Source organism: Macrotis lagotis, chromosome 7 (assembly GCF_037893015.1).
Source record: "Macrotis lagotis isolate mMagLag1 chromosome 7, bilby.v1.9.chrom.fasta, whole genome shotgun sequence".
In the NCBI taxonomy this organism is placed as follows: Eukaryota; Metazoa; Chordata; class Mammalia; order Peramelemorphia; family Peramelidae; genus Macrotis; species Macrotis lagotis.
Window position 1 is genome coordinate 173,029,787 of NC_133664.1, and position 19,904 is coordinate 173,049,690.

The 19,904-nt window shown below is 36.5% G+C and overlaps 1 protein-coding gene across 6 annotated transcripts in view; it reads left to right on the forward strand.

The window, feature by feature from the left end:
* SEPHS1 (selenophosphate synthetase 1) overlaps positions 1–18,794 on the forward strand; it is a 41,596-nt gene extending 22,802 nt beyond the window's left edge. For 4 of the 6 annotated variants that reach the window (XM_074194102.1, XM_074194103.1, XM_074194104.1 and 1 more), the window contains exons 6-8: positions 96–195; positions 10,009–10,221; positions 12,945–18,794. In XM_074194102.1, coding sequence (XP_074050203.1) covers positions 96–195; positions 10,009–10,221; positions 12,945–13,159 — 528 coding nt within the window. In that variant the 3' untranslated portion in view covers positions 13,160–18,794. The remainder of the gene's footprint in view (positions 1–95; positions 196–10,008; positions 10,222–12,944) is intronic. The other 2 variants (XM_074194100.1, XM_074194101.1) reach the window with 1 other exon arrangement.
* Positions 18,795–19,904: the final 1,110 nt, after the last annotated feature.

Here is a 19,904-nt window from a genome sequence, read left to right on the forward strand (position 1 = left end):
AACAACAAAAAACAACCCTCTTTGTCATTGGTTGAAAGAAAAGAAAAGAAATGGCATTTGTCTCTTTTCTTTTTTGTTTTAAAACTTCCCCTTAGCCAGAAAAATGGAATAAAATTAAACTTGTGGTCACCCAGGAAGATGTGGAGTTGGCATATCAGGAAGCAATGATGAACATGGCAAGGCTCAACCGAACAGGTATGAGGAGGTGGGGGGAGCAGGGTCTCTTATGTCCTGAATTCAATGAAGTCCTAACTAGAACCTTTAAATGTAAGTCACCACAATACAGTTGTTAGCCTTCTCCATCCTTGTACCTGAAGATGCCTAAGTAGTAAAGGTCATGAAATACTTTGTAATGATTTTTGTAGCATCTCCTTCATTTCAGGTAAGTGTTAGTAGCAAACCTGAGTAAATCCCTTTATACAAAGTTGTGTGAGCTCTACTAGGTAGCACATATTCACCTATTTACATAGACTGATTTTTCCTTTTGTTTGAATTTGGAAGAATTGAGTATATTGAAAACCTTAGTCATTCATAAGAGTTTTTTTTAACACATATAAGTTCTATAAAAATTGGACTTGAGGTGTTTGGTTTTAAATTTTGAGATGCTGGAACTGCATTGTTATTTCCTGGACTCTATTGCCTGATTTTTATCCTATCATAGACCAACTATTTATCTTTTGGTTCAAAGTTTTATTGAATAAATCACTAATTTCTGTTTAACCAACATTTACTGTGTCTCTTATGATTATAATGATGCTCTTGACACTGAGGGAAGATACCTAGACTCCTTATTTCCTTCCATAGTAGCTGTTCCAGAGCTTTTCTAAACTTCTCAGATATCTGACTTGATTATCAGTCTTACCCTTAGAGCACCTAGATCACTTCCTACTCCCTGAGGAGACTGAGGCCATCCAGGAGAAACTTGTCCACCTTCATTGTTCACCCTCTTAACACTCATTCTATCTTCCTGCTCCCAGAGGAGGCATCCCTCAAGCCCTGCCTATGTGCATGTTCCCCTTTCCTTCTGTCACCTACAGCACTTTTCCTTCCCACCTGCCCACAGATACCCTCAAGTCTCCTCAGTCCTCTCCTTTGGTCATTCTTCATTAAATCTCCATCCTTCTTCTCTCACTGTTAATCACTTCTTTATACTTCTACTTTCCTCTTATCCTTTTACAGTTTGGCTTTGGTCCCTACCAGTTGTCTTTTTCAGTGCTCCCTAGGACCTCATCACTGACTGCAGCAGCCTTTTTTTCCCCAATTTTTATTGCTGCTCCCTTGAGAGAATCTCAAAAAGCCTATATTAATTCTTGTGGTTGGAATGTAAGCTCCTTGAGAGCAAGGAGTAGTTGATTTTGGTCTTTAGCCACAGTGCTTCTACACAGAGTGAGCATTGACTAATGTTTTTGAATTGAGATACGATTGTTCTGGTCATGTCACCCTATTCAAAAATCTTCAGCGACTTTGCTAGCTTCCAGTTGTCTTTGCCTGGCCCAAGTACCCCTTGTTTCCAACATTGTCTCAAACTAAAAGGTCTTCCCTTCCTCTCTTTTCTGGGGAATCCCTTTGTAGTAGTGGTTGTTGATATTGAGTCATTCAGTGGAGTCTAGCTCTTACAGACCCCATGGATCCTAGTGCTCTACTACCATCCAGCAAACAAGGTTCAGTGACTTGTCCAGAGTCCCACAGCTAATGGGTGTCCGTGCCCAGTCCTCCGATTCCAGGCCCATCGATCTATCCTCTTAATTCCCCAGTTGCCTCTTGGTAAATCCCTCTGTTGCCCTCCCTGGGCCCCTCTGAGGTTCTGCCATACCAGCCATAGCCTTCCCTGACTCTTCCCTAATCCAGTTGTTATACAGTTCTGGGTGTTCTGTTAGACTGCTTGTTTGATAGAGGCAGGACTCTTGCTACATTTTCATCTGACCCCAAACCTGTCACAGGGATACACATCTCAGCACTTGTTTTATGGATGCTTTTTCAGTTGAAGAATCCCTGGTCCCTCTACCTAAAGCTGATGTCACAGGTTAGAGTTAATTAAGGCTTCAGGCAGCAAGCCCTTTTTGTGGCTGCTGTGAGGTGGGCATGGTGCTCATTGCTGAATCCAGAGACAAGAATGAAGCCTCCCTTCTTTCCATTAGGGGGAGAAAACACCTATTTGAATAAATAAATTCATCTTATTTTATCTAGTGGTTGGGATTGTGATAGCCTTCATGCTTCAGTTGGGTCCTGATATAGGTCATTTATTCCATGGAGCAAAGTTAAATAGGGAGAACCTGAGCCCTCTGCCAGTATCTGAGGATACCAGTGCCAAGAAGGAAACTGCCTATTCACAGTGAGTACAATCTGTGTCTTTGAAGAGGCAGGTAGTGAAGAGCATTAGGAATCAATCAAAGGAATTTATATTGGATCCCAAAGTCAATAAGGAGCCAGTGCAGGTTCTTGAGTAGTGGAGTGACTTTGATCTAACAGTTAAGAAAAATCACTTTTCCAATTTTTTTGAGGGACATGCTTGAGATAGGAAAGTCAATTAGAACTAATAATGAAGCATACTACCCAACCCCTGATAGAGAGGGAAGGACTTGGTGTACAAAATGAGGTGCTTATATGAGGAAGCCATTATAATAGTCCAGACAAGAGAACAAGATGGCTTGAACTAAAGGCCATGTCTGTCTCAGTAATGTGAGACGTGTATGAATGAATGAGGGGTTTTGAAGCTAAAAAAACAGTAAGATTTGACAAGTGACAGGATATATGAGATAATGTTAGACTTGCAAAGCTAGTAGATTTGAAAGTTGATGATGCCCTTCAATGACATAGGAAAAGCCTGAAAGAGGAGGAGGAGGTAATGAATTCTGTTATGGACATGTTAACTTATTGTGGGATCAATAGGATTTATTGCTTGTGAACATTTACTTCCTTATAGAGTAGTTTACTAAGATCTGGGTATCTAGTGCCTTAGAATTATGGCCAACTAGATATAGGGTATTTATGTGGTAGAAAGAACCATTGCACTTGGACTAGAAGAGGCCTGGCTAAGTTGCACAAGTCTGGACTCAAGTACTTATTCTGTGATCATGTATATATATATGAGGTTTGCCTGGCTAAGTTGCACAAGTCTGGACTCAAGTACTTATTCTGTGATCATGTATATATATATATGAGGTTTGCCCTATCTAATCTTCCATGGTTGTGGTCCCATGTAAAAAGAACTGGAACCCTGGAGTCAGACAACTTGTGTTTGGGTTCTGCCTCTACTACAAGCTAATGAGACAGTCTCTAATCTCTTGGGGCCTCAGTTTCCTCCTCTTTTTTTTTTTTTTTTGGCTAGGCAATGGGGTTAAGTGACTTGCCCAAGGTCACACAGCTAGGTTATAACTAAGTGTCTGAGACCAGATTTGAACTCAGGTCCTCCTGGCTCCAGCACCAGTTCTCTATCCACTGTGTCACCTAGCTGCCCCCTCTCAGTTCCCTCTTCTATAAAATGACAGGTATTACATGTGAAGTGTGGGGACTAGTTCAGTTGAATCAATTAATCAGTCAATAATCATTTTTTAAGTACCTACTGTGTTGTAAGACAATCTCTGCTGTTAAGGAGCTTATAGTCTTATGGAGGAATACAACACATAATTGGAATTCAAAAAGGGAAGGGTACAGCCAGGAGGAATGATATGACCCCAACAGCAGGGAATGCAGAGATCTGAGCTTCAGAGTTGATAATTTGCAGAATAATGAATTTCTAAAGTTTATGAAATCCAGGAGAGCAATTTTGATTAAATGATGAATTGACATCTAAGCTTACATTTCAGATCTAAATTTCTGTAATTCAGATGTTCTTATAGTTTCATATGCAAATGAAATCAAAGAAAAAAATTAATGTAGCTACTAATATTTGCATAATAATTTTCAATTAATTAAAATTTTATTTTACTCTCCCCTATTTGTTTTGATTCTTTGATAGGTGAATCCATTCTTATCATTCCTTACATCATTCCATTTTTCTCCCATTATCTTTATTGGAATATGGAAGGTTTTTTGCTATCTTAGTGATCTTCTTATAATTAAAGTCATTTTGTGTATATAGTTTGTGTATATAGTTACTGTGACCTCTATCAACATAAGAGCTATTAAAAAAAGCCACTATGAATGAAACAGAAAAATTACAGAGTAATAAGACTGTCACCTAGAGAGGGGCAGCAATGCATGACAAAGATAATAACTTGATTTCTGAGTCAGGAATTCATTATTCTCAGTTGGCCAATTCCCCACTAATGTAACCTTCCATCTATTCTGTATCTTATATATACCTTGTCTCCTTTATTAAAATTTAATTCTTTGGGAGCAGGGGCTGCATTTGTTTTTGCCTTTTATTTGTATTCCCCTAATATTTCACCAAGTCTGGTATGTAGGAAATGCTTAATAATGCTTGTTGATTGATTGGTTTGCTTTCATTTATACTTAATTCTAGAATCAAAAGAAAAGCACTATTAATTAGTTTTTGAAAAGTCTTGCAACTTTCTAGGATAGCAGTGATAACTTCCTAATAAAGTTTTTTAAATATTTAGTGAAACAAAAAAAAATATATAAGAACTCTATCCCAAAACAGTTTTTGTTTATTTACATAGAATTGAATTAATCATATATTAAACCTGAAGAATTGGGATCATACAAAGGACTGCTTCTAGATCATCTGAGATATATGGTGTAAATTGATGAAGTTACTGGAATCTTTGTTAAAGCAACTATCACTCAGTTTCTCTCTTTTCTTTCTCACTCTCACTCTCTTCTCCTTATTCTGATCCTACAAATTATTTTCTTTTTTCTTTTAAAAATCATATGTGTTTTTAAATCAGCAAAAATCTACCTACTCTCTTATCCCAACTCCCCACCTCAATTGACAACAATAAAATAAACACAAGAAATTTCTGCATTGGTCGCATCCCCCAAAATTTCTCATTTTACTCTCTGGATCCTTCACTTCTCTCTAAGGAGGTGGGTGGCATATTTCTTCATTAGTCATCTGGAATTATGTTTGCTCATTAACACTAAGTGGTTTATCTTTTTCACATTATTTTCATAATATAAATTGTTCTACTGATTGTGTTATTTCATTCTGCACTAGTTCATTTAGGTCTTTGGGTTTCTCTGACAATGTCCCTCCCCTTCATCATGTTTTATAGCACAATACTGATCTATCATGTTTGTATACCCTAACTTGTTCACCAGTTTGTCCCAATTTGGGGGTACTTCTTCAGATTTCCATTCTTTTACATGTAAAAAAGAGCTATAAATAATTTACATATCTATATAGATATGTATGTATGTATTTAAGTACATTCTTTTTTCCTTTGACCAGTTCAAGTGAAAGTGAGATTCAAGTATTCATTTGCTCCCCTAAATTTCTTCTTCCTTGTTTGTATTGATGTCTGCTTTTGTACTTCAGTTATGTGAATTTCCCTTAACCTTCATTTCCTTCCTCCTTCTTTTAACTCCTCTGTTTGAACTTCAAAGTTTTTAACCAGCTCTGTTCTTTTCAACAAGAATGCATAGAAGACCTCTATTTCATTTTCCCTCCTCCCATAGGATTATGTTTTGTTTTGGGGATAAGTTATTCTTGACTACAAACTTTTATTGTCTTTACCTTCTGGAAGGTTATATTCCAGGCTCTCTTCTCCATTACAGTGGTGGATGTTAAATCATATATGATCCTGACTGGATCCTTTAGTTTTAGAAATTTTTATTTCTTGTCTGCTTAGCTATATTTTTTTTCTTTGACCTAGAAGTGTGGATTTTGGCTATGATGTTGCTGGGAGTTTTCCTTTTTTGGACTTGTGGTTTTTTTTACGAGGTGATCAATAGATTCTTTCTATTTCTATTTTGTTCTTTGGTTCTAAGAGATTTAGGCAGTTTTCTCTTAAAAGTTTTTGAAGGGCAGCTAGGTGTTGCAGTGGATAGATAGCCCTGGAGTCAGGAGGATCTGAGTTCAAATGTGGCCTCAGACAATAATTCCCTAGCTGTGTGACCTCTGGCAAGTCATTTAATTAACCCCATTGCCTTAAATTTAAAAAAATTAAGATTAAAAAGTTAATAAGTTTTTGAAATATTATAGGCTCTTTTATTTATTTAAGGCAATGGGTTAAGAGTGTTATCCATTGATTCTTAAATATTTTTTTCTTCTCAATTTTTTAGGGCAATTTTTGCTATAACTTATATTTTCCTTTTTTCTCCCCCTAGTCTTTTGATGTTGTTTTACTATTTCTTGTTCTCTCAATGAATCATTGCTTTCTCTTTAGTCCATTATAATTTTCAGGGGATTTGATGTTTGGCTAAGGTTTTGTACCTCTTATGCTAAATTGTTAATTTCTGTCCATAGCTTTTATTTATTGTTCAATTTTTTTCTTCTAGCTCTCTCATTCCATTTATTTTAAAAAAGAATGTTTTAACTCTTTAAAAAAATCATTTTATTTCTTATAGGAATTCTAGTTAAAATTGTGCCAAGCTGTATTTTTCTTTTGAGGACTTGTTTGTAGGTGTTTTGGAGTCTTTCTTTTCTTCCTGGTTTGTGTCTTGAATGTTCTTGCCACCCTTCTTATAGCAGTGTTCTTGTTTTATTGGCTTGTTCTTCGAACCACCTATTTTCAGACTCAGACTTGATGTCAGGGCTGAGCTCTGCACACTTCTTGGAGGAAGGTTTGGGCTTATCCTGTTGCTAATGTTGGATTCTATTGAGTGTTGTATTATTCCAGGATCTCAAGGACAGCTAAGCAAAAGAATCTGCAAACTTGTCCCCAAATGATTCAAAGGTAAACTGATGTGCTGTTTGAAAAGGTATACACAAAATAAAAAGAAGCTTTCAGCACTTCCAAAGGGCCTGACCCAGGACTCCCTCTGGACTCTGAACCAGCTGAAAAGCTGTGATAGTTCAGTGACAGAACCACTGCTTCCCCTTTGGTCTGGAATCCCTGCCCTGGTTATTCCTCTGCAGACTTCAGATTGGAAGCTAGAACTGAAACTCTGCTCCTGGATCTGTGTTGCCATGCTGCTGCTTGCTTGGTACATAGCACCTCCCAAAGTGCAGGTATCTCTGTTGGTCCACTTTGGACTTCTGATCTGGAACTGAGAAGTGGGCAGTAAAGCTGCTAATCAGCATTTCTTTCTATCAGAGTGCCTTGTATGGATCTGAGATCTTTTGTTCTTGTACACAGCTACTTTCTGGATGCTACACTGCTTTCCTTGGCTGTTCCTGGCCAGATATAGTCTCTAGTATCCACAGACCTATCTGTCTGCTTCCTGTCCTGCCTTGGGCTGGAAAATTACTCACTGTTCTTTTATTGAATTTCACATCAATATTAGTTCAGTGCATTTTCTAAATGTATTTGAAGGAATTGGGTTGGGGAGGAAGCTCACTGTATTGCTTCTACTTTTCTGCCATCTTGGCTTAGCCTCTCCATGAATTACTTTCTAATTGATAGTAACTTATTTACCTGTAAGTCACAATAGAAATCCTTCCCTGCAAAATGAGAATACATAATATTTTAAAGTTTGTTAAGTGCTTTAAATATATCATCTCATTGGCAATACTGTGAGATAGTTGTCTATAGTGGTATCCCAATTTTTTCAGATGAGGACACCGAGGCTCAGAAATTGCCAGTGTCTCATCCATGTTCACATACCTATTAAGTATTGGAGGAAGGATCTGAGCCTATATCAATTTGATTCTGTGTCTAGGAATATCCTGTTATGGTGCCTCTCAGGGTATTATTTCCAGACTTTTTCCCAGCTCCACTCTTTTACTTCTGAGTTGTTTTGTTTTGTTTTTTTTGCAAGGCAAATAGGGTTAAGTGGCTTGCCCAAGGCCACACAGCTAGGTAATTATTAAGTGTCTGAGACCGGATTTGAACCCAGGTACTCCTGACTCCAGGGCTGGTGCTTTATCTACTACGCCACCTAGCTGCCTCTACTTCTGAGTTTTTTAAAAAAGGTATCTATCAGAACCTATGAAAAATATTTGACAATAGAAATTACTTAATTTTGTCTCCTGCATTTTTCCCCTTTTTCCTATTTTTACTGTGATATATTGTGATTTCTTTTCCTCTTCAGGACTCCAAATGCCTAATTTGATGCCCCTTACTCACATCTTTTTTCCTTACTCAGAGTTTAGTTTTTTTGAACTTGAAATCATTTTCTCTTAAGGCAGATAAATCTTAGTTTCTAGGTAACAGTTTTTAAAAAAAATCTTTTTGAGTGTCAAATAATTGTTTTCTTATTTTTCATGTGGATTATTTGCTGAGATTTAGTCAAGAGTGTAGTGGGAAAAGAATACAGTCAGTACCTCAATATAGACATTCCAGTTACTGACTGGGTCTCTTAAAGAATAGATACTTCTATCCACTGTGTCCTTTTAATACCTCATTGTGGAGAGGAGATGACCCTCAAGTGCTGTTCAGTGAAGCAAAGCTTCTAGCTAATCTGCACAGCTCTTCTGTTACTTCTGTCAAAGCCTATCAAATCCAGAGCCCAAATTGAAATGTATGTCTGATGCCTAAGGACCAGTATAGTTATGTTGAAAGAGTGATGATGATTCAGGGAGTTGACAAAAGATGACCTTTTTTTGGCTATGCATCTCATGACCTACCATTCCACTATTGAGTAGTAACTTGTGGAACAGAACATACTTTTGTGGAATAAGTCCTCATCCATGTGAAACCACAGATTTTTGAGACACAGCTGCTTTTAGAGAGATGGTGAAATACTTTCATCTCCTTGATAGAGAAGTGGGAGGATTATAGCCATTGAAGGGGACTTGTGTTGTCAAGCATGGTCAGTGTACTCCTTTGTGGTGCTTTATGGTACTATTTTATCCCAAGGGTATTTGGGGATAGGGACTGATAGTGAAGTTAAAAGAAGAAACAATAGGTTTTTTTTCAAAATCATTATCTCCCTTTGTGAGCTCTTTTTCAATAAGCATAAGAAATGATTATGAAGAACTTATAAAATTCAATACAAAATCATAGTTATCCCTTATTTGTAAATCTACCTGTTCTATTACTGGCAAAGTAACCTGAATGGATTATGCCTAAACTGTTTAAGCCTAATAATAATTATTGCTACCTCATTCAGATTAAAAGGTCATTTTCAGGGACACCTAGGTGGTGCAGTGAATAGAGTGCCGGCCCTGGAGTCAGGAGGACCTGAGTTCAAATTCAGCCTTAGACACTTAATAATTGCCTAGCTGAGTGACCTTCCACAAGTCACTTAACCCATTGCCTTAAATAAAATTTAAAAAAAAATTTTTAGGGCGGCTAGGTGGCATAGTGGATAAAGCACCAGCCCTGGAGTCAGGAGTACCTGGGTTCAAATCCGGTCTTAGACACTTAATAATTACCTAGCTGTGTAGCCTTGGGCAAGCCGCTTAACCCTATTTGCCTTGCAAAAACCTAAAAAAAAAAAATTTTAAAGTTTATTTTCCAATTTAATGTTGGAATGATCTTAGAAATAATTTAGTCTAGATTTTTCTTTTACAGGTGAGGAAACAGCCCCAGAGAGGGGAAATGATTTGCCCAAAATCACCCAACTCTTAAGTGGCAGTAAAAGCATTGAAACCCTCTTGCTCTGATGCCACGTCCTTTTTCCAGTCTGCTTTTTGGACACATCACCACAAAAATAGCTTACTGTTAGGTTATTTTACATTAAGTATATTCTTTTATTCCATCATCTCCTGAAGTTTAATCTTTCACAAGTCCTTTTACAAATTTTAAATCTATTACTATTGATTAAAGTTGTGGATAAAAGTTTAATGTGCAAGATAGAAAATTAGGTGCAAGATTTTTTGTTTATTTAATTTTTGAAGAGGGACAATGGAGGAAGAAAGCATGAGAGTTTTGGACTGCCAAATGAGAAATCTGAAGTCCAACAGCCTTTGTAGGATTTTGAATTGAGGGAAAACATGGCAAATTTGGGCTTTTTATCAGATAACCAAATACATGGAATCTTTTTTTTTTTCTCTTTTAGCTGCTGGACTCATGCACACTTTTAATGCGCATGCAGCCACGGACATCACGGGGTTTGGGATCTTGGGCCATGCACAGAACCTCGCCAAGCAGCAAAGGAATGAAGTATCCTTTGTCATCCACAACCTCCCAGTGCTGGCCAAGATGGCAGCTGTCAGCAAGGCCTGCGGGAACATGTTCGGCCTGATGCACGGGACCTGCCCTGAGACATCAGGTGAGTCTGGCCCCCACTTTCAGAGATCTGGTGATATTACTTCTGGTGGGAAGGGCTGGTCAAGATGGTGGGCTGATCACTAATGCTTGCAAACCTCCTCAGAACTCAGTACTTCAGGTGGTGGCTAGGTGGTGCAATGGATAGAGCACCAGCCCTGGAATCAGATGGACCTGAGTTCAAATCCAACCTCAGACACTTAATAATTACCTAGCTGTGTGACCTTGGGCAAGTCACTTTAACCCTATTGGCTTGCAAAAACCAAAAAAATTATTTTAAAAAACCCCATATTTCAGCATCACATTTTGTCTTTTTTTTTTTTAAGGAATATTGCTTATACCAGGAAATTCTATGGAAATATCAGGGAAAGAATATGAAATGAAAGACATGATTTTGATACCACTTTTTTGCTGAAAAAAATCAGTGTAGATATCCTTACGTTTCTTCTTACTTTGAGGTTCAGATGTACCTCTCCAGTGGTTTTGTAAGGTAGTTATAAGGTTCTTCAGCTTCTCTCATGAAGAAGAAAGTGATTTGTGATGACTGAGTTATCCTTAGAAACTTGGTCTTTGAGTTGATTAGAATCAGAATCCCACAGATCCGCTTGTAAACATGATCACCTACTATAATACTGAGTCAGAAGGAGATTTCTAAGCATCAGGCTTTAAAATGTGCTTTTTCTAGAGAACTCATCCTTTGTTAGAACCCTCCCCTTCTGTTTCTTGTTTCCTGATTATACATTTTTATCTTTTAAGTTTTCTTATTCCTACCTTTTTGTTTCTGTACTCTTGTTTTATTTTCTTTGACCATGATAATCATTCTTTCTCCAAACCCATATAAAAATGATAAAGGTTCATTTTGAGATGATGTGTTTTTTTAAGAAATTCTGACTGGCCATATAAGATTTCAACTTTTCTAGTAATCTTCCTAGTATTACTAAAACTTTGATCCCTTAAACATCTGTTGTCTTGGGAAATTATTAGCAAATTAAATTTTGTTTCCTATTCATAATTAATAAAATTATTTTCAACAGTTTTTCCTGTGAAAATATAATTTTAAAAGACTGGTTTTGCATTTGGTTTGGAGCTTTTTGGAGCTTGGGATGGCCATGAAATGAATATCTAATAAAAATAGTGGGCTGACAAATTTGGGGAAGATTTAGAATAGTAAAATTGGGCAAGTAAGTTTCTTATACTGGCCCTGATTCCAAAACAGTTTCTTCAGTCAGATCCTAGCAGACAGAGAGAAGATCCACCTAGATTTATCTTAAAGTTGTTTTGGCTTGGGTTGCAGGCACCTTGAATGTTAGAACTGACAGAGTATTTAAGAACTATTGTAGTTCATCTCCTCATTTCACAAGTGAGAAAAATTGAAGTTTAGAGAAACAAGGTGAATTCCCAAGGTCAGCCACACAGGTACTTAGCAATTAGAACAAGGATTGGACCTCAGTCTCTTGACTCTCACACTAGTCTTTAATTTTTAGAAAATATATTTTCAGATATGTTTTAAGGACACTTTTAAAGAAAAACAAATTGAGGTGAAATCAATCAACAAGTTTTTATTGAGCTTTTATTATGTGTTAGGCCACTCTGTGCTAAGTTAAGGGGACACAAAGAAAAAAGCAAAAACAACCCTTGCCCTCAGGAAGCTTCTATTCTGATGGGGGAGAGACAGCATGTATCTACAAGACACATACAGCAGAGCAGGTAGAAAGTAGCCTTAGAGGGGGAAGCTCTGGCATCTGGAAGAATGGAAAAGACTTCTGCAAGTGATAGTCTATGAATCAAAGAAAATGTAGAGTTTAAAAAGAGAATGCCTTCTTGGCTTGAGTTTACAGCCTGTTCAAAGACAAGGAGACAATCAGTGGAACACTGGAGTGGAGGTATCTGTTAGAGAAGATGGAGCATGATGAGGTAGGATCAAGACTACCTACAATAGGCTTGACCTTGGAGAAGGGTCACCTCATCGTAAGAGGCTAAGGTGAAAGAAGAAGTAGTGGAGATTGTCATGTGGGGGAAAAGGGAGCTCTTGAAAGTGGCCTTGGATTTGTCAGTGATGTATGGGGTGGGCTTTTCAATTATCAGAAAAGGGGAAGTGATGCCTTAGGAAGTTTGAAGAGAGAAAAAAGGTATGCATGTGATGGGTGGGATAGGATAGGAAGTCAATTGTGAATATATAGTAGGATTTCTTTTCTCCAGTGAGGATGCAATTGAGACTACTTAGCATAAATTTTCAGTTGACCCTCTCAGCCTGATTTCATTATTTCCTCCAGCAATATGTGAGTAAGAACCCAAAATTTGGATGGTGGTAATGATTCACCATTAGTGTTTAGGAAGGACAGAATAACTAGATATTCAAAAAAAGAAGATCATTTAGAATGAAAGAATTGACTTGAATTTTTTTGTTTCATTTTTGTTTTAATCATAAGTGGAAGAAAGTAGATATTATCCCAAATTCTATAACTCAGTCTCCAAACACACTACACCTAACTGCACATTTTCAAGAAAGGCTTTCAGAATTAAAGAGAAAATAGCTAAATAGAATTTGTTGCAGTAGAACAAGGCAGAGCAGGCTATAGAACTTAGCTTAAGGAAAATAAAAGAAACTTTGTTGATCAGAAACAAGTTGATTTGTATTCAGTTTATTTCTCTGCATAGAAAATAAAATAAAACTTTGTTAATCAGAAATAGTCAAAAACTAATGAATGATCCTTTTTTCTTTGCCAGGAGGTCTTCTGATCTGTTTACCACGTGAGCAAGCAGCTCGTTTCTGCGCAGAGATTAAGTCCCCAAAATATGGGGAAGGTCATCAAGCATGGATTATTGGGATTGTAGAGAAAGGCAACCGTACAGCCAGAATTATAGACAAACCCCGGATCATCGAAGTAGCACCACAAGTGGCCACCCAAAATGTGAATCCCACGCCTGGTGCCACCTCTTAATCTAGTCAAAAATAGCTATTTGGTTTTGTTTTTAAATAGATCTATTCCTTTATCATCATTACAATTAAAGACTGTAAAAAAAAAAATCTCATTGTGTCTACGCATCTGGTGACCTTAGGTCAATTTGTGAGTGGATGCAATTAATAAAATAAAATCCATTGCCTTTTTTTCCTGTTACATTAACTGAAGATGCACCTAATCTTGAGGCAGCTTCTGAGTTGAGAATTATATTGTTATCCAATACTGTTGATTCATTTTGAATCTTTAGACACTTATCTCTTGCCGCATAGGCTCTTTTTAAAGGTGCTTTCATGTAGCACAGACATTACCAATAGTAGTGTCATTTAGCAGTTTGTGTCTTCATTACATGTATATTTATCATTATAAGTCTAATAATTTTTTGATGTCTTGAATGGTATTCTGGAAAGGCAGAATGGGTAGGTGACACAGTGGTTATACCCAGTAGTAGTGAGAGGGTTGCATGATTACTTTCAGTCTTTTATTTGTAAAATCTAGTCTTATGATCCAAGAGCATCTCTCCAACCCTGGATTTAGTAGTGCACTCAGTTAAATAAGGCAAGTGCTTAACTCTGCATGGAAAGCACTTTGAAGTTGAAGGAGAAATTTTCATTTCATATTTGTAGACCTTATGATATTTACTGTAATATCAATAATTGTTTTCTTTATTAAAAGGGGGGGGATTGCTAACTTTTTGCAATAAAATTGGATGCGCTATAGTGCAGCAAGGAATTGCCGACCAAAAGGGGATTAATGTATAATATTCATTTACAACTCAGTATATAATTAACTACACAAATAATTTTTAAGTATAATCAATAATAAAAAGACTGTTCTGTGGATGGTAGTGTTTAATACATTTTATATTTTGTATAGTGGTTACAGACCTTCGTTTTTCTTAAAAATCAGCAGCTGTTTAGCATAATTCCTAGCATTATTTTGTCCTTTTTTTCCAATACCTTTTTGTGCACGCTTTTTGTGATCTGTGTTAAAAATCTACATTGCCAACATTGCAGCTTGAACTTAAAAGTTGTTATTCAAATAAATATTTAATTTTTTTTTATTGCTCTTGTATAAGCAGATACCCTTTTTAGTTTTGTTTTGGAGGGAATTGGGAGTTTTGTTTAAAATCTAGTTCCCTCCAATAAATTGTACTTTAGTTTTATAGAAGTTTTAAACTTTATGTGAGCCATTTGTTCTTTGATTAAATTTTAGAGTTCAAGGATAAGTGCATCAACTTTAAAAAAAAGGTGTTTTATGTGTCCTGAAAATAGATTTCCATGTTTTAGAATTTCCTGATCATTTTGGAGGAATTTCTACAATAGCACAAGAGGATTGAGTCTTGAAATGTATATCTTCCTGAATGAAGCATCAGCAAGTCTGGAAAACGACCTGCCCACAGGCACCACAAGCACCTCTGACCTTTTCAAAGAATAAGCTGTGAAACTGTCTTCCTTCAAAGAAAAGACAATAGCTTAATACAGGCATAGCAGTGGAACTCTAACCAGAATTCTAGTGTACAGTCGCAATTAACTGGAATAGTTTTGTTAAAATGCACAGAATTGTCATGAATTACTACATAGCAAAAACGAGACATAATAAGTGGCCTTCCCAAAAAATGGTGCTGTAACTCAGATAAAAACCTGAATATTTTTCAAACCTTCCCCTCAGAAAAAAAGAACATTATGGATTCCTAAATCTGAGTTGCTCTTAAAATGAAAGCTTTGTGTAATCAATCCTGATCTTTTTCATTGGGGCAGGCTTTCTTTGAAGGCAAGAGCTCATGACCATGAGATGATTCAGGTTATTTTACTAGTAAAACGAAGTTGGACACTTTGAAGTCCAATTAATGGTGGATTAGGAGAAAATTTCTTACAGAAATGTTGTTGGGGGAAGATAGGGAAATTTTAGAAATACAAGGTCTAATAAAATACTTAGAATTAGGTGCTTTTGATTTTTTAAAAATTCTATGACCATCTTGTACAACAACCCTGCTTAAAATCTGGGCAATTTGTCTCAGCAGCCATGTCTGGTATGTTGAAATGAAACTTGAAGAAATCAAGTAGCTCTAATTGTATCAGTCTTTATGCACAACCTGACCTTTCATGGTGTAAATGTGCCTTTAATAAATAAATATATTGCATATACTTCTAAGGATCTGTGGGTTTCATCAGTGTGGATCTGCCCTCCACCAATACAGATCTCTAACTAATTAAACAGGCCTTCCCACCTAACCCTAACCCCTTACTTTCCTCCACTCCCCAGCTTGGAAGACAGTTTTTAAGAGTTGTTATTAATGGTATTTCTCACTGCAGCCAGTGTGATCTTGAACCTCTCTAAACAGCCATGATGTACCTCTGGGGAATAAATACACAAGTTCATTAAGGGGGCTATACTAATAGTTTGTTAGGAATTAGAAAAGCTATTCTGTCGGCATATCCTTGTAAAGATAGGTGTGCCTGTAGTATGTATTGTTGAAATTTGTAAAAAAATGTTACTTGTCATAAAATGAATGATTATATAATAACTGATAAGAGTTTTACTTTACAGACTCATTGTAAAACTCATAGGTTTGTACTTTTTTTCTCCAAAAGTGAATATGGAATATACATTGAAGATATGATACTCTGTTTGCAAAAACAATGAGGCCATTAGTCTGTCCTTGGTAATATTGTCAAGGTAGAAGAGGCTTGATGGTGTCATGAATCTATTATGCGTCTATTCTCTGGTCAATGAGAATTCTATTTACTCTGGAGTATTTGTTCACATAATCTTCCTTTAACCAACTAGCTGAAATTTTTAAATGATGTACATTAAAGTATACCTGAATTAGTTTAGTAGAAGTATGGTAGTTTCTTAGTAAAATTAACTGTAAAATGAACATCAGTAAAATTCCTTAGTATGATAGGGTATTTTAGGTTTGTAAGCCTTAAGACCAAGAAGTTTTTTGGATAGGGGATTTTTCTGTTTTTTTAGAAGCATTAGCCAAGAGCTTTATATTCTGAACTTAAAACGACCACTTTCATTTGTAATACATAAGAAGAAAAACTATAGTATAGGTAATACCTTTCCCCCATCACACTTTCCTTTAAGGATACCTTCATTCTTTAGAAGTGGAATGAGTATAGATATTGGATTTACTCTTTAATTCTGCCATTTACATTTAACTTTTATATGTGACTATCTGACATTTCTCCATCATCCAAGTATACCATTTGCCTTTTTTCAGGATGGATAGCAATTGGAGAGACAGCATGTTTTTTGTGTGCAACATTTCCATACAGCTAGAATATACTTAATGCATTTTCTAGTTAGGAAATTCCATGTATGAACCAACTATTCAGTTTGGAAATGAGAAGTTCTAAAACCCAGACCTTAAATCTTGTACTTGATAATTTTCTTGTGCTTTAATCTTCCCTCTGAAATGTGAAAAGAAAAGCCACTCTACAAAAGAGAAGGGTAAGTGACAAATGTATTGCATATATGCACATATATCACATGATGTTTTGCCCACAGTAATGAAAATTATCTTTTATAGAGGAAGAATAAGATGGTAAACTGGCTCACTACCAACTAATTCATTTCACAAATCAGAGCCTGAGCTATTACAATTGGTGATGACAAAAAGCTGTGTCATTTTTTTCATAAAAGTAAGAGCAACTAAAATTTGAAGCCGGTCATTTTTTGTGTGTTAATTATAGACTTTGTTGATGGAAATTAGCATTTACTTAATTTTATTATGGTGATCTTCCTAAGATCAGAGATTTTTAGGGACTTCGGAGCCAGTCCAACCTCTTCATTTTACAGATGAGATAACAGGCCAGAGGGTCAATGACTTGTTCAAGGTCACATGTTATAACTGTCAGAGCTCATATTCAAATCCAGAATCTCTCCAAATTCATTGTTCTGTGGCACCCTGGTGCTTCTCAGATAACTTAGTTGGCTAGGCATAAGCATTTATTGTAAAAACTATTTCTCTTTTTAAAAAGACCTTGTTTGGAGTAAAGGTTTCTTAATTTTTCAGTCTTCTGACTTGCTTTCCCTCAAAAGTTCATTAATCTATTTATTAAAAGTCACAAACAATAGCATTTACAGCTACTTTCCATCCCAAGCATAACATTTTGATAGAAGTGAAGGTATTACTGTCCTTGCTATTCAAAATGGTTACTAAGTGTTTCCATGGGTGTGGTTGAAGAAATAAGCTCCTAATTATCAGTCTTTTATGTCCTAGATAATGCTAATATATTAGGGTCATAGATCCAGAGTTGAAGGTATCTCAAAGACAACCTAGTTCAACCCTTTGTTTTATAGATAAGGAAACAGAGGCACAAGGAGAATGTGAGTTGTCCAGTCCTACACAGCTAGTGAAGTTGGGTGGATGTTAAAACTAGGTCCTTTAACTCTACTGTACTGTACACTGTACAGGAGGACTCTACCCAGAGCTAGTGCCAGATGGAATTGTCCATACTCAACTCTTAACTGCCAATACTTCCTTCCCCTTTTCCCCAGATCCTTCCTGGCTAGACATTGACCCTTCTTCCTCTCTCCTACCACCCACTACTAGAAAGAGCTCAGGTCCACTCTCCACTCTAACCTTTGGGTCCATTCCACTCCCTGTTGGTGGTAGGGCAAATACTCTGATACTTCCTGAGGACTCCTGGGCCTTCCTATCCTCCTTTAAGTTGTATTCTCTTATTATGTTGTCTTCCACTTAGAGTATGAATTCCTAGATAGGAGGGACTACTTTTTTTTCCTATTTGTATTCTTAGCATGTAGTATACTGAGGACAAGTAAAAGCTTAATAAAGTTTTTTTCATTCAGCCATTTGTACCACATTGCCTATCACTTACGTAGTGCTTCAAGATTTACAGTCAAGACAACGGAAATGATAAATGTTGGAGGGGATGTGGGAAAACAGACACTAATGCACTGTTTGTATAGTTGTAAACTAATCCAACAATTCTGGAGAGTAATTTGGAAGGATGTCTAAAGGGCAATCAAACTGTATATCCTTTGATCCAGAACACTACTACTACTAGGTCCATATATCAGAGTTCATAAAAAAGGAGAAAAATCTACATGTATGAGAATATTTATAGCAGCGCTTTTTGTGGTGGCAAAGAATTGAAAATGGAGGGGATGCCCATCAATTGGGAAACAACTGAACAAGTTGTGATATATGAACATAATGGAATGTTATTGCTCTCTTAAGAAATGATGAGCAGGTAGATTTCAAAAAAACCTGGAAAGATTTACATGACCTAATTCTGAATGAAGTGAGCAGAATCAGAACATTGTACACCTTAACAGCACCGTTGTGCAATGATCAATTATAATAGACTTAGTTCTTCTCAGAAATACAATGATCAAAGATAATTCTGAAAGACCTGCGATGGAAAATGCCATTCAGAAGCAGAGAAAGAATGTAGATCAAAGCATACTATTTAATCTTTTTAAATTTGTTTTTTACTTTTTCCTTCTCATAGTTTTTCACTTTCTGTTCTTATTCTTCTTTCACAGTGTGGCTAATATGCAAATATGTGAAATATGATTATACATGTATAACCTATAGTAAATTTCTTGCTATCCAAGGGTAAGGGTAAGGGGAGAGGAGGATGGGAGGGAGACCATTTTACAAAAATGAATGTTGAAAATTATCTTTACATATAATTGAAAAAATAAAAATAAAAAATAAACCCGAGAGGAAAACAATGTGAGTCTTCTCATTTTCTTTAAAAAAGAAACAAATAAAAAAAAAAAAAGGAAACTGAAGTTCAGAGACAGGCCCAGTGCCTTGGCAGAGCCAGGTTTCAGACCTAGGTCTTCCTACTTCAAATCCACTGTTCTTTCCACTGTGCTACTGAGCCTCCTGCTAGCTTTGAGGTTCTTTCTACAGTCACTGCCATGCTAGTTTTAAAGTCTACTGGTGTTGTGCAAGGAATTAAACATTAAACATATATGAGGTTTGTCTTTCTACTTCATAGGTTGCGAGATGTTATTCAAAGAGCTGTTTCATCTTACTGTGTATGAACTTGGGTCTTCCGCATTTCCAGTTAAAGCTATACATAAGGTGCTTCCTGCTTTAATCCTGCCTAATAGAACTGGGCTGCAGTGTTGGCTCTGTCCATTTTTGTATTCCCCTTTACATTTACTACATTCTAGCCAAACTGAACTTTTCTCCATCCCCAGTTTTGATCCTGCCTATGCAGTCTTTGAGCTGCTTCTCACTCTATTTCCCATATTTAGATTGAACTTCCTCTCCACCCTATCCACCCACCATTTCTATTTAAGTTGTTTTTCAAGGCTCAGCTCGAAAGCTGCATCCTCTAAGAAGACTCCATTTTTCCTTCTTCCAATTTTTCCTAGCATTCTGCCTTGAGCTCTCCTTTGCATACATCTCCCTCTCCCTCTTATCTTGGTCACTTGTGTACTTATCCTTCCTCTTATTAGATTTAAAGTAACTTGAAGGCCAGTAAGAGTATTTGGAACCACACCTTGAATTCTTGGTTGAATTAAATTGCTGGTTGGCTGGCTGCATTCTTTTAATATTGTTTGTGATTCTCACTTTCTATGAAATGTATTTTAAAATAATCATTTAATACATAAATATGGCTAATTAGTAACACTAAAGAAGTCAGATGAGTAGCTGAAAAAGTATTGTGGGTCAGAATCCCTCTCTTTAAAAGTGTAAGGCTTTGGTGGGAAGACTAATGCCATTCATGTTACT